Source organism: Python bivittatus, unplaced genomic scaffold, assembly GCF_059951505.1.
Source record: "Python bivittatus isolate LINGU-HERP-01145 unplaced genomic scaffold, Pbiv_v1 ctg000210_np1212, whole genome shotgun sequence".
NCBI classification, from domain to species: Eukaryota; Metazoa; Chordata; class Lepidosauria; order Squamata; family Pythonidae; genus Python; species Python bivittatus.
The window spans coordinates 9,544,730-9,557,764 of record NW_028277053.1 but is presented as its reverse complement, the minus strand read 5'-3'; the positions used below and the strand labels follow the sequence as shown (position 1 = coordinate 9,557,764).

General features: G+C 40.2%; 1 protein-coding gene across 1 annotated transcript; it reads right to left on the bottom strand.

Moving 5' to 3' along the window:
- Positions 1 to 3,767: 3,767 nt before the first annotated feature.
- On the bottom strand, positions 3,768 to 12,617 carry SPON2 (spondin 2). Its single transcript, XM_007422871.3, has 7 exons — positions 12,461 to 12,617; positions 12,215 to 12,274; positions 10,970 to 11,202; positions 10,344 to 10,567; positions 9,475 to 9,666; positions 6,530 to 6,704; positions 3,768 to 5,714 (listed from the first exon to the last, which is right to left on the bottom strand). The coding sequence occupies exons 3-7, from the start codon at positions 11,190 to 11,192 to the stop codon at positions 5,536 to 5,538; spliced, it is 993 nt and encodes a 330-aa protein (XP_007422933.1). The 5' UTR covers positions 11,193 to 11,202; positions 12,215 to 12,274; positions 12,461 to 12,617; the 3' UTR covers positions 3,768 to 5,535.
- Between the last annotated feature and the right edge of the window lie 418 nt (positions 12,618 to 13,035).

Below are 13,035 nucleotides of genomic sequence, written 5' to 3'. Positions count from 1 at the left end.
AGACTAATGAAATGGTCCTAATGCTCAGCTCTATTCTGGTTTGGTGGAACCTTGTCTGGAATATTGTATCCAGTTCTGGACAGCAGCAGAGACTGAAGTGAGACTGGTTTTTTTCCCCCCTTTAATAAAATGGTCTGAGACTCTCAGTTGAAGAATAATTTAATTCATAATAACTGCATATACAAGCTGCTCACAGTCTCTATTGTAGGAGACTGTGTAGTAGAAACATTCCTCCTGTTTCTGTATTCCTGGGTCTTCTTATCCATAGAAATTATTGATGACTTCTCTTTCTACTCATTGATTCTGAGAACATGTCACTGTTGAGATAACAACAGGCTGAAGAAATGGAATGTGTTTAGCCTGAAAAGCGAGAATCAAAGATGCAATACTTTCACTGTTTTCAGACAATTAGACGCTTATTAGACAGATGATGGAGTCAAATTATTTCTGTTGGTTCTAATGAGACCTGAGCCAATGGGTTCAGATCTCAAAAACAATCATGAAACTAAGCATTGGGAGTTTCTAGGAGACATAAATTGTTCAACAGTGGAACAGACTGTCCCAGCTGAAAGATTGCTTCCAACAATACCATGTTCCCCTTGTCAACTCTATGGATAGCTGGGAGTTTGACACAGGAGAAATACAAGTGGGCCAAATTCCCCCCAGATATAGTATTCAAAGAGCTAGTTTGAGATAGTGGTTAAAAACCGGGAGACCATGAGTTCTAGTCCTGCCTTAGGCACAAAGCCAGCTGGGTGACCTTGGGCCAGTCACTCTCTCTCAGCCCTGGGAAGGAGGCAGTGGCAAGCCACTTCTGAGATCTTGCCAAGAGAACTGCAGGGACTTGTCCAGGAGTCACCAGGAGTCAACACTGACTCAGGGCACAATCATCATAGCATTCCTATCCAGTAGAATGTTCTCAATCTGCCTTGGAGGCATTTACAAACCACTGAATTGTATTTTCTTGAGTTCTGAGATGGATTAAATAGAGCAATAGCAGACAGAGAGAACAGAGGCATTAGCATGGTACACTTTGTTTTAAAAAGTATCTGTAATTCTAAACACTCTTAGTAGAGAGGAAAGGGGCTTAAAAATCCAGTCCAACATATGAATATAGATGCTGGGCTTTGTTACCCACATAGTAAAAGCTTTTGTTAGAAATGGAGGATCTGAGCAGATAGAAATGGAAAGCAGAAATCTGATTCTTCAGAGGGCTTCTATCAGACTAAATATTTGCCTACCATTGCTTTCCCATGTGCTTTTATCTGATAAATAAATCCCATATATGGAATTATTGTAAAAGGAAAGAGAATACAGAGAAAAACAGACCACCTTTCTGTCTGGTACGTCAAGAGAGAAAGGACTATTACATGCTTGCTTTCTCTGAAGTGACATTGATCCAGACTTGTACAACTAACAGTTTTGTTTTCTGTATTTACTAGAAGCAGCAGAATCTTCTCAATCCGCAGTCCATCAGGGTACTCACATTGTAACTGGAGGTGTAGTTCAGAAGGTATGCCTGAAAAATAGCAAGGGTTAGGGTTTTTGTTCTCAGCCACTGATATCCTTCCATGCACCCCCCCAGCCCCCCCAGCAGTATATTTATGAGGCTCCCCAGAATCGCCTTTCAAGTTGCAGGGAGAGAAACGAGAAAGACCAACCCATCGCCTACCTCCAAGAGATCTAACCTCACCTGACCTTCCGTAACGATGTGCAGTAAATAGAGAGGGCCACGAAAGCCAAGATGAGGGCCATGACCTACAGCCAAATCCCTGCCCCCTTTTTATGTGTGTCACATGATGCATGTAAACAAGGAGCAAAGCTTCAGTTGGGTGGGCATTGCTGCCATCTTGATCTTTTGGGCTCCAGCCCTGCAGATGTGCCTGACGATAAAGATCCAGAAAAGTCCCAGACATGAAAGGGGAGTTAAACTCCTGCTTCAAGAGATGCCTTTCCACTTTTCACAGGTGGGCTGTGAAACTACTCTATTAGGAGTAGTTGGAAAACAGTTAGAAAACCTGTTTCTGGCCATGACTTCTTGACCCAAACCTGTGTCCAACAGGATGTTAAGGATGTGTTTAGAGATTTATTTATTTATTGCCATATATTCAGATAAGACACACTTCAGAATTAAGGATCAAGAAATTCAGGGAAAGCCTTCGCACAGCCCTGATCAATGTCCCATTTCACTTTCTCAGTCACACTCCCTTTGCTCTCATCTTTCCCATGATATGTCGCATATGTTTATTTGTTGGTGAGATTCATATTCTACTTTTTACCTCTAACAGCTCCTAAGGTTTGTTTACTAAACACACACAAACACACAGACAGAAATTCTAATAAAACACTGAGGGCTGATGTTAGCATTCAGCATAACCCTTTTAAGAAATATGGTTGTAAAGCATTGTACAACTGGAAAATGCAGAGAACCCCTTATTTTTCAAGAAGTTATCGTGCACAGATTTCTACTCTAAAGCTCAAGAATCCAATCTGGGGACCATTTTACTGAGTGTGAGGTACTGTAGTGCCCTCTGCTGTATTATCACAGTGGGATTTAATCTGAAATCAAATACAGTAGCAGAAAGGAAGGAATGTAATCACACTTCTGTTTGACACTTTTATAATATGTTAGTTTATTGCAAACTCATTCCTGCTGTACTCCATGTGGCTTACAAGGAAATAGGCCCAAGATTGCAGACTTATTTTATTAACGCTGAGTGCCAGGAAGAGCTATATTTTAACTTAATAAAAAGCTGTCATGAAAATTGCTCCATAGGTTGAAATGCTGTGCATAAATGTATAACATATAACCACCCAAATTACAATGTGTGAACTGGAAAAAACAATCTCCATCATTCCGTCATTTAACTTGGGGGAAATGTTTGTTTTTAATTTTAAAAATTCAGAAATATAGAACACCGTAAGTAGAGGAAGTATATCATATGTATTGGTACACAAACTTTTGAGAAAATTGTTTTTGCAGTTCTGTTTTTTAGGCGCTCATAAGTTCTTAGCTTTTCACAGAACAGGACTAAATTAACAGAAATCTGGATCTCTGTTAAAAGATAAAGTTTGCCAAATTTCATAGAAGTCAATCCAAGAGTTTTCAAAGGATAGTTTTAATTCTGGAGTCATAAAAACATCCATAACTCGTTTTGGATCGTAATGCAGTGAGGCCTACACCAGAAATAAAACCTGACATGAGGAATATTTGTGGTAATCAGCTGAGGGTTCTTACGCCAAGGGAAAGCAATAATGATGCCCTCTTCTGAAGTCAAGGATTGAGGGAAGGCAGAAATATTTCCATAAAAGAAAGCAGAGCCCTCTGCTTCAATTAGGGTCCTCCACCTGCGTATTCTCCTTCAGAGAAAGAGCGGATGCTGGGATAAGTCCTTTGGGTCCACCTCAGCTGAGTAACCCATCTGTATCCTTGCACATCCTGTCCTGATATTGTTTAGTTTCCCTGCTTAGGTAACAGTTGCTGGTTGACCTGATTCTGCTGTTGAGTGTGTTGTTGCAGTTGGAACTACGATGCTATTTTTCGGTGTCAGCTTTGGACATTTTGCAAGTTTTTATTATTACTTTATTATTGTTTATTATTGTGGTTGGTCGCACTGTCAGCCAGGTGTTTAGACTGGATTTGGCATTTTTATCCACCTGTTGAGTCTTTCCCAAGGACCTGGGATAGGCAGATGTTTTTGTCTGATGGTGTTAAAAATTATTATTATTATTATTATTAATATTATTATATTGTAACTTGGGTTGGGATTATTTTAAATGAAAAGCAGGCTAAACATTTTATTTATATATATTTTTTATTTATATCCTTCTTTTAATCTAGGAGCTCATGACGGCATACAGGAGCATTCAGAAGGATGGATGAAAAAAGTCAAAGTCTAAACCTAATTGCAGGGCTACAGCCACCAACTTGGCACATTCACACACACACACACACGTGGACACCCATGTGACAATCCTAGTCCTCCTTTCTCCCCACAATGAACCTGTAAAGAAGATTTTGTTGAGTGAGCATGACTGGCCCAAAGTGAGGCTATCTAGTGACCTTCCATGTCTTGTTTTATTTTTAATGTGCTCTTTTCTGCATTAGTTCTGTACAATTTCTTTACAGGAGTTTTGTCAGTTTGGAAGCTGCTATGCTATATTGTCTTTTCATCTCCATCTCTGGATTAAGTGCTGGAAGATTTTTTTTTTTTTAAGCCTTCTCAGTGTCTCCTAAAAGCTGACCTTCTTTGCTATTTTTATTCCATTCTACCCCCAAAGCGAAGACAAGCTTTGCCTGCTGAACTGGAAGCCATTTTGTGATTATGGCATAGGGCTAGCTTTCCATGGCATCTGCCAGGCGCCACTCTCTCCAGTGTCCCTCCCAAGCTTCAGGGAATTATCTGCATTACCTTCTTCCTGAGACTTTCAACTGCAGATGCCAAGAGTTAAATTGGGATCTTCTGCCTGCAAACATGTGTCCCACCTATGCTTTCTCCCTCAAACCTGGTGACCAGGTGATGCCCATAAAAAACAGATGGGGCTTTGATTGAGCCATCTTGCCATCTTGACTCTTTTGAACATATCTGCAGACCCCTCTGCTGGTGATGAAAGCATATAACATTTGGTCCTTCTCATTATCAGAAACCAGTAATTAGGGACAGGTGTAGGAATAAAGCTGTTGTCTCTCTTGCAACACTAGAATTTGAGGTGGCTGATGGAGAGGTGATCCAGAGCAGAAAAGTCATTCCTTTGCATATCAGGAAATTGATATGTTGGCAGGTACTCCTCTTGTCAATTCCCTACCAAGTTTTGTTGTTTGTTTGCAAAAACCGTGGATTGATATGTACCTGAAGTAGCATGGTTCTCAATGTGATGCTTTGTGAAGAAAGGAGGGAATGGGATAATGGGAAGAGGAGCCTGCAAGCTTAGGGTTACCATATTTGGGCTACACAAACTGACAACCGTTGGGATTCTTGTGTTCCAGCCTGGAAGTCCTACACAACTGAATTATTGCACATGAACAGATTAAGGACACTTTGTTCTACCTTGCTTATTACTAGTCATAGGATGACTGCAATAAGGATTGATTTGATTACTAGCCATATAATTTTATATTAGGACTTCTTCCCTCTTGAGAGAGACTTGGTATTTTTTTTCGTTCAAGTTGATCCCCTTAAAAACATATGCATTTTATTCTCTGGCATAGTGCAAGTCAGTAGAAACTAGTTCATTCTTCCTCAAAAGCATTTTCCTACATTAAATACATTCTAGAAGCAGAAGAGATGAAAACTCTCTTCAATGCCTCCTTTCTCCATACAGATGTTAGTAACTCCAAGTTTATGACATTTGTGACCTCTGGGTGGCACTGTAGGAGTTCACAATAAATGTGTAGAAAACAAACGTATCTAAGTATGTATCTATAAAAGTCAACAACATATTACAACTACCTTGAGCTATAAAAAACATTAACACATAGATACCCTACATATCTCCCAAATAATATGAGGTAAACAATTGTCCAAAGAAATTATCTCAGACACAATTATCTGGTTCACACTGTGTTTCTTCACTCAGATCTGGGCAGGGAGTTCCATTGTTGGCAGGCTGAAGAAGTATATACCGAGTTCGTTTTTTCACTCCTAAATTTCCACATGTGCCACGACAAAGGCCCCAGGAAGACCAGAGGGACGTCTCACAATCCAAGGGCGTTTCTGCAGTACAGAAGCAGTTGAAACACATGTCAGTTTTCACATACAACTACAAGATACAGCTTTTCTTGGACATTCAATTGATTTAATTTTCCCCAAGACAAACATACAGGATAAATGTGTGAAATTGCAGCATGAAACCCCAAAAAGCCACTGCAACAGCTTCAGAAAGAAGGGAGAAAAGCAAATAGAACTGACAAATTTGGCAGTGCATGAAAGGAGGTATGTGCAGATCAGGCAAAATTGGATCCAACCATTGATTCAATTCAGAAAATGAAATCTCATTCCAAGGAAGGGGGTGCCCATTTTTTTTTCCTTTGAGAAAGCAAATGTTATCAAGGAAGCTCTGAAATCTTGTTCACTGTGGTTGCTGATAGGTGATAAAGGACATGTGCTCTTCAAGACAATCCATTTAAACAGCAAGAAACCCATAATTCCTAACAGAATTTTACTGAAATAGCTAAATTCTACAATCTTGGTGTAAGATTTTCCATGCCAGATTTCCCACCAATCAGGAAAGCTCTCCACAGGGAGAAGCTACCATGAATTGATACAGATCCTGGAGGGTGCACAAATACGGCCATGTGGCTGTAATTTAAGGACTGGCAAAATGAAGGAACTATTTAACAAGATTTCCCAATTTCTTGAATATTTCTACTCACCATCATTTCCCTACCTTTATCCTATACTCTCATAGGGGACGTTTTACAGCTGTTGATTGGTGGAATATGTCCCATTTGCCCATTAGGGTATGCATTTCTCTGATGGCTGAATTATTAATACAAAACTTTCACTTTATCAAGGGATAAAGCACTTACCAGAGACTGAATCCTCTATTTCATTTTCTATGGTTGTGACGTTTGGTTGAGAGACTTGGAACCCCAACTTCTTTCTTTTAAGTTTTACCATGGTCACTCGGGCAATAGGAGGCAGAGTTTTAAGCTTGGGATAATAAAATGAGTTTGCTGGGTGACTTGGAGAAGAACAAGTTATCTGTGAAGTCAAGCACATACAAAAAGGAGGTGAATTTAGTCAACCACAAATTGTTGCAGTGGGAAGAACCCTGGTTAGGTTTCCAGCTCCTGTTTTCCACCCTCCCTTCTTTGCAGGCTTCCTTCCTCCTTCCAACAGCCAGCCAGCATTCCCAGTTCTCTCTGACTAAAACACCCTATAGCAGTGTTTCTCAACCTTAGCAACTCATTTAGCATGGCTGGCTGGGGAATTCTAGGAGTTGAAGTCCACACATCTTAGAGTTGCCAAGGTTGAGAAACATTGCCTTATAGTAATACTGAGGTATCCAATAGATAGGCTGGAAGTGTGAGAACATGAGAATAGACTGAAGTTGCCATAACCTAAAAAAGGAGTAGGCACGTATGCAGAGAGGACAAAAGCCAGGAATCTGATCAGAAGTTCCCATTGGGCGGTAGATAAGAAGGAATCAAGGCATTAAGGATCAAAGGAGAAATGTCATCAGAAGACAAAGGAGGCTGGGTGCCAAGCACACAGAAACCCTCCTAATCCCATCAGCAGCTACCAGATTTTGAATGAACAAAGGAAGGACTTTGGGGGATAAATTTGGAGTCATGAAACCTGCCCACTTTCTGAGTCATTCTGGGTCCAGATTTGATGGCTTTCATTCTCTAGTTAGTGCCTAAACAGTCTAGTTGAGAAGGATGTGGTAAGCAGGGATGAGTGTGCGAGAGAGCAAAGGTATATTGTAAAGTTTTGCTGCAACTTTGAACTCATCCAGTCTCTGTGGATGAATTTCATGCCTAGGTGTTCAGTTGAAAGTGATTTGCGTGCGTTCCTAATTATTTCCCAGCTGTTGACCAGGTCGTGTGACTCATGTGCTCTAGCTGACAATGTACCTGAAGACAATGTGAGAAGATGCTCTTGCTACTTTCTATAGCCCCCTAGACATTTCTAGTAGACCATTGCCTTATCTTTTTTTGTTTGTTTGTTTATTTCCTGACAAATGGGTACCTTTGCAAACAAGTGCAGGTAGAGGGTCCTTCCCCCATCTGTATGGGCCTGGTATGTTTAGTCTGTGCAAAAGGGGAACCAGTCTCTTTCCAACATCATGCTTATCACACACCATATGCTTCTGTTATTCTGAATTAATCTCAGATAATTTCTGTTCAGAAGTGTACCAAGGAGCTTCCAAAATAATGGAAATACTGTGTTGTGAACGTTGATGATGACGATGAGGTTGTCTCAGTCAACAAAAGAGGAAAATGCTAAAAGAGCCAAGAATGTCATAAAATGCCCTAATAAGCATGGACCTTCAAGAGACATTGATAAATTATGTCTCTACATGCACAAATAATCTTATTTTGAGTGTGTGATGATACAAACACAAAATTTGTAAGAAAAACTCCTTTATGTTTTTTAAAAATCAAACATTTTAGAAAATCAGAAACTCAATCTTGTGGGTTGTGGCATTACACATGAATTTTTGGTACTATTCTGAGAAACAGAAATCATCGGTTCAATTCCATTTATAAAAATTTATACCCACACACCCCAAAAAGGATTTCAGTGTGGTACACTCAAAATTTAAATATTCTTCTATACAATTTTAATAGTATAAAGACTATCAGTGCTAACATGCATAGAGTATGCAATCACCTACTGTACATATAAACAAAGAATATTTGTTTCCTTGACTGAAAAAAATAGCTCTACATTTCTTCTGACAAAAGATGACTTCCTCTAGAACAGTATTTCTCAGCCTTGGCACCTTGAAGTTGTCTCCAAGTTGCCAAGGCTGAGAAACACTGCTCTAGAATGTGTTTTTCAGTCTTAGAGAAAGTGCTTGACTTGCACTGTCAAAAGAGGAAATGTTGCTGGCATATGGACAAACTGATGGTCTCCCCATCCCTAGAATAAGACCAAGTTTTTAAAGCATGAGTCCAACTGACATCAACATAGACTAGTCCCTGCAGTTTTCTTGGCAAGGTTTTTCAGACATGGTTTGCCCTGGCCTCCTTCTTCCCAGGGTTGAGGGAACAACTGGCCCCAAACCCCAGCTGGCTTTGTGCCCAAAGCAGGACTAGAACTCAATCTCCCAGTGTGTAGCCTGGTGTCTTTAACCACTACACCAAACTCGCTCTCACATAGAACATTAGGGTCTTTTTAAAAAATTGCCCTAGGGAAATTCATTTTATTCAACCATAAAACATATTCTGTATTTCCCTCCCCAAACCTCTTCCCATCTCCTGTTAGTATTTTAGATGAACATTCAGTATGCTATCTTAAACTCAATCTATATTTAAACTTAACCATGATTAGAAATAATCCTGCCGGTTTCATAAGCAATGGTGAGAAGTTAGCTTACTTCCCCCAGTCATAGAAGATTGATTGATTGTGAGAATAACCACAGAAGCAAAAGTTTTCGTCTTGCCATTCCTGAAGAATGTATTTGGGTGCCGAGTCAATGTTGACTCCTGGTGACTACCTGGCCTAGTCCCTGCAGTTTTCTTGGCAAGGTTTTTCAGAAGTGGTTTACCATTGCCAGGGCAGAGAAAGAGGGACTGGCCCAAGGTCACTCTAGTGCTTGAGGTGGGACTAGAACTCCTAGTCTCCCTCTCTCTAACCTGTTCCCTTAACCACTACACCAAACTTTCTCTGTATGGCCAATATAGATATGAATATATAAGATATATATAAGATGAAGCCATCACAGTTGACCTTAATAATTAGCACAAAAAAATATTAATGAAATGGAGAACTCCAGGAGTTGGTAAACTGTAAAGAAACTTACTTCTGTGATTGTATCCCGGGGGATTGTTGCGAAGTTGGGTGAGGAAAACGTAAAGCCGCTATCAGTTCCAGCATCATATGGGAATAGGTCCATAGATACTTGGTGTTTCCAGTGATCCTTTTCACACAAATTAAAATTCTCAATCCCCACAAACCAGTCAGGACTGGGCACGATTCGTACTGCAATGGATACCTGGACATTTAGAAAAACAGTTGCGTCAAAAACTTGTCTAAGCATCGTTCTCTCTAATTAGATCATTTTACCACAGATCTTGATCTAAATAAGCCAATGTAGCCACATGCTAGAATTATTACAATCAAGGAGTTAGAAAATAATCCAAGTTATTTTCAAATTCAACTAAAAATATTTCCCAAGAAGTTCAAAGCAGTTGACAATAAAAATAGACAGTCAGCAGTGTGTGATAGATTAAACTTCCTAGACTATAAGTAATATAAAGTGAAGCATTATTTTAGTATAGTTGAATTCATAGCCACATGAGTCCTAGAGCTGCAGTCTTAGTAATGAGTTATATTTCACTGATGACCTTCTCAATGAATTAAAAGGTTTTTAATTAAAATTAAAAATCCAGTCTTTTTATGGTAATAAAATATGTGGGTGATAGGCACAGTCCTTAATCTTCAGTGCAATCAAATACAGCAGAAAATGCCAAGGCATGCCAGTTGAGATATATTCATGCTCCAAACCCTCTACTGATTTAATTGCTTGCAAATTTATGCAACGGTAATTAAAAGAATAATAACTGCTCATCTTAAGTATAATGGATTATTTCTTTAATCCATTTGCAGCTTTACTGCTTTGCGACGGTGCCTACTCCTTAAACAAAAGGCTACAAGACATTTCCAACTTACTAAGGGGTGTCTTGCATCGACTTCAAAGACAGTTGAAGTCTGTCCCGTCCCGGTGGCCACAGCAGAAGCAGAGAAGATTCCGTAAATGCTTTGCATTTTCTCTCCAGCTGCTTCTATTTCCTTCATGAGTGCCCAGGGTTCCCCTCTTTCAACAAAGTCACGCATGCCGTTGCTGGCATACTCGTTGGCTTTCCACATGCTGTAGTCCGAATTGTGGGCCACGCCTGTTGAAGACAAGACACGCAAAAGACAGATTTGGAATTACTTCATCAATAAAGCCATCTTGTTTCTCTCTTGTCTTTTTGAAGGGAGGCCGTTTGTGTCTCAAACCATAAGGAATGTTGTTTACTTCTGCTGCAGAAAATTGAAACCAGCCATAGACGCTCTCCCGGATCGTGCATTCTGTGATGTACTCAGGGACATGAATTTGGATGTAACTGAATAACCAGCAAGAGAAGAAGAAAGAGGTAAGGACAGGGGTGTCCCTAGGAGGGGTCAAAAAGTTAAGATGGCAGCCTCAACCACACAGAAGGATTGGGGCTTTGATAGTGTGGCCGTGCCCGCCATGTTGATTTTTGGTACTATCCTGTGGAGACCCTCGGATGAGGGCACTTGGTTTTCCTTACCTAGGAGTGAGGACCACTGTGCTGGAGGTCTATACAGTGGATACTGCTTTGGAAAAGCTACTTGGCTCCATTTCCCCGTGAACACAATGCTGTACGTCGCTGGGTCTCCTGCACCACAAAGGGTATCTCCATCAAGGGGGACGCAAACAGCACAACTCAGGAGTGTTACAAGTAGTGCTGTGATGGTCTTGTCAGAACCAGGCATAAGCAGCGAGTTTCCCATTTCCTTGCCCCTGGGGAGAAAACCAAACAACCAAATAAAAACAGCCACATTAGTGGATTCCACAATGCTTAATCTCTGCCTATAATTCATGAAGTCCACAGACATCACTTGATGCCCAGCAGATTTTTTTTTAAAAACCCATGCAAAGAAAAAGGCACTTTCGTTATTTCTTGCCAGAAAAAACAGACAGAGCAGCTAATCTGTTCTTGGGTAGTAATTAGCAATTGCCAGGCAAAAACAAGTCAGCGGGCCTGTTTTTTGCCAGCAAGGAAGACATGAGAAGTGCTTTCGTGCACATGCAGTCATGTCACTACCCCAGCCCTGCCCTGCAACACGATACAGGTGGGTAAAGAAGGGGTTTGTGCAGTGACATCACTGCAGGGCACAGCTTAAATTAACTTGGCCAGATTTACTACTACCGATACTCCTGTGCTAATTGTAGGTTAAGTTTCAAGCACAGAGAACATACCCTGCCAGAAAAATTGCTAAATTTAAAAGAGTAGGGTAGAAGAATTTCAGCTTTCTTTCCACTGACCATCCTTTAAAATTGCAACAGAAACTCAAGCATCCATTTCTAATTTGGGGGGAAAAATTGTGTTTTTCACAATATGCTTTTAACAGGCTGATTTGATTTGTGACCTTATTAGCATCATAAATTTGGCTTAATTCCGGTCACCAATGTTTCAGTACAAATACGTACGCTGAAGAATATATAGCGTTTTTGATTTTTCAGTCTAAGACCTATTTCTTTAAAAATAAAATAAAGAAGCACAGAATGCTCACTTAATCCATTTCAACTTTAATTCATTACCTAGCGGCAGTATTTCAGGGAGGGAGAATATTTTGGAAAACACCAGAATTGTATAAAGGCAAACAAACTTGCAATTCTAAGATTATAGTTAAAACACTAAATTTTAGCTTTCCTTTAAAAAGCTCTTCTGCTTTAAGAACTGGGCATAAATATACAATTGCTCAACTTAATCGCTGTACATTAATCATTCACACAAACATTTTGCACTTACGGGTGTTCCTGTGGCTCTCAGATTGTTAGGAGCACTTGCTTTGACTCCCAGCTGGAAAATCTGCAAGGGGAAGAGAGGAAAATCTAGCTATTTATGCCTGCAAACGTCCCTTTAGTCCAACTACACTAATTTTTCGACTCCCTGAACGCATCTTGTGCTGCTGGAAACATCTGTACTGTCTATGCAGTGAGTTGTATGCCAGCTGTGGAAAAAAGCTGTAAGAACAGTGTTTAAACTTTTGCTAACCTATGAGTTTGCCCTCCCTTCAAGGCTTCTGATGATGTCCATTGCTCTGCGCTCGCCTTCGCGCCCCTGAGCTAAAGAAGATCTGCTTCTTGTGCAAACCTTCTCTTGTGGAAGAGATCTGTATGAGAAGCATATTGCTGTTAAGTTTTATGGTCTGACAGATGGTTCTTCCAAGTATTTATTAAAATCCCTCCCTCTGATGGATCCAAATGCTTATCTCTGAGTTAGGAAATGGATGCCTCAAGAGAAATACCAGTTTTTGGAAAAGCTGCAATGTATGTCATGGGGAGTATCTGGGGGAAGGGTGTAAAACATGGAGCAAAAAAAGTGACTTGTTGGGGCGGGTGTACAATTCTAAGGCTTTACTGTTATCCTTGTCACTAATTAAATTCAGTTTGACTTAAATAATTGACGGGAACCCTGGCCTTTGGTGAGGATGATGGAAGCTCCTTTTCTTCCTTCTCTTGCTCCCATCTAGGTTTCTTTTCTCTGCCATCTTGGTTTCTTTGTTTTGTGCTTCTTGTACTGTTACTTGTTTTTAAATGTTTTTAACAATTTGTAAACCACCCAGAGTT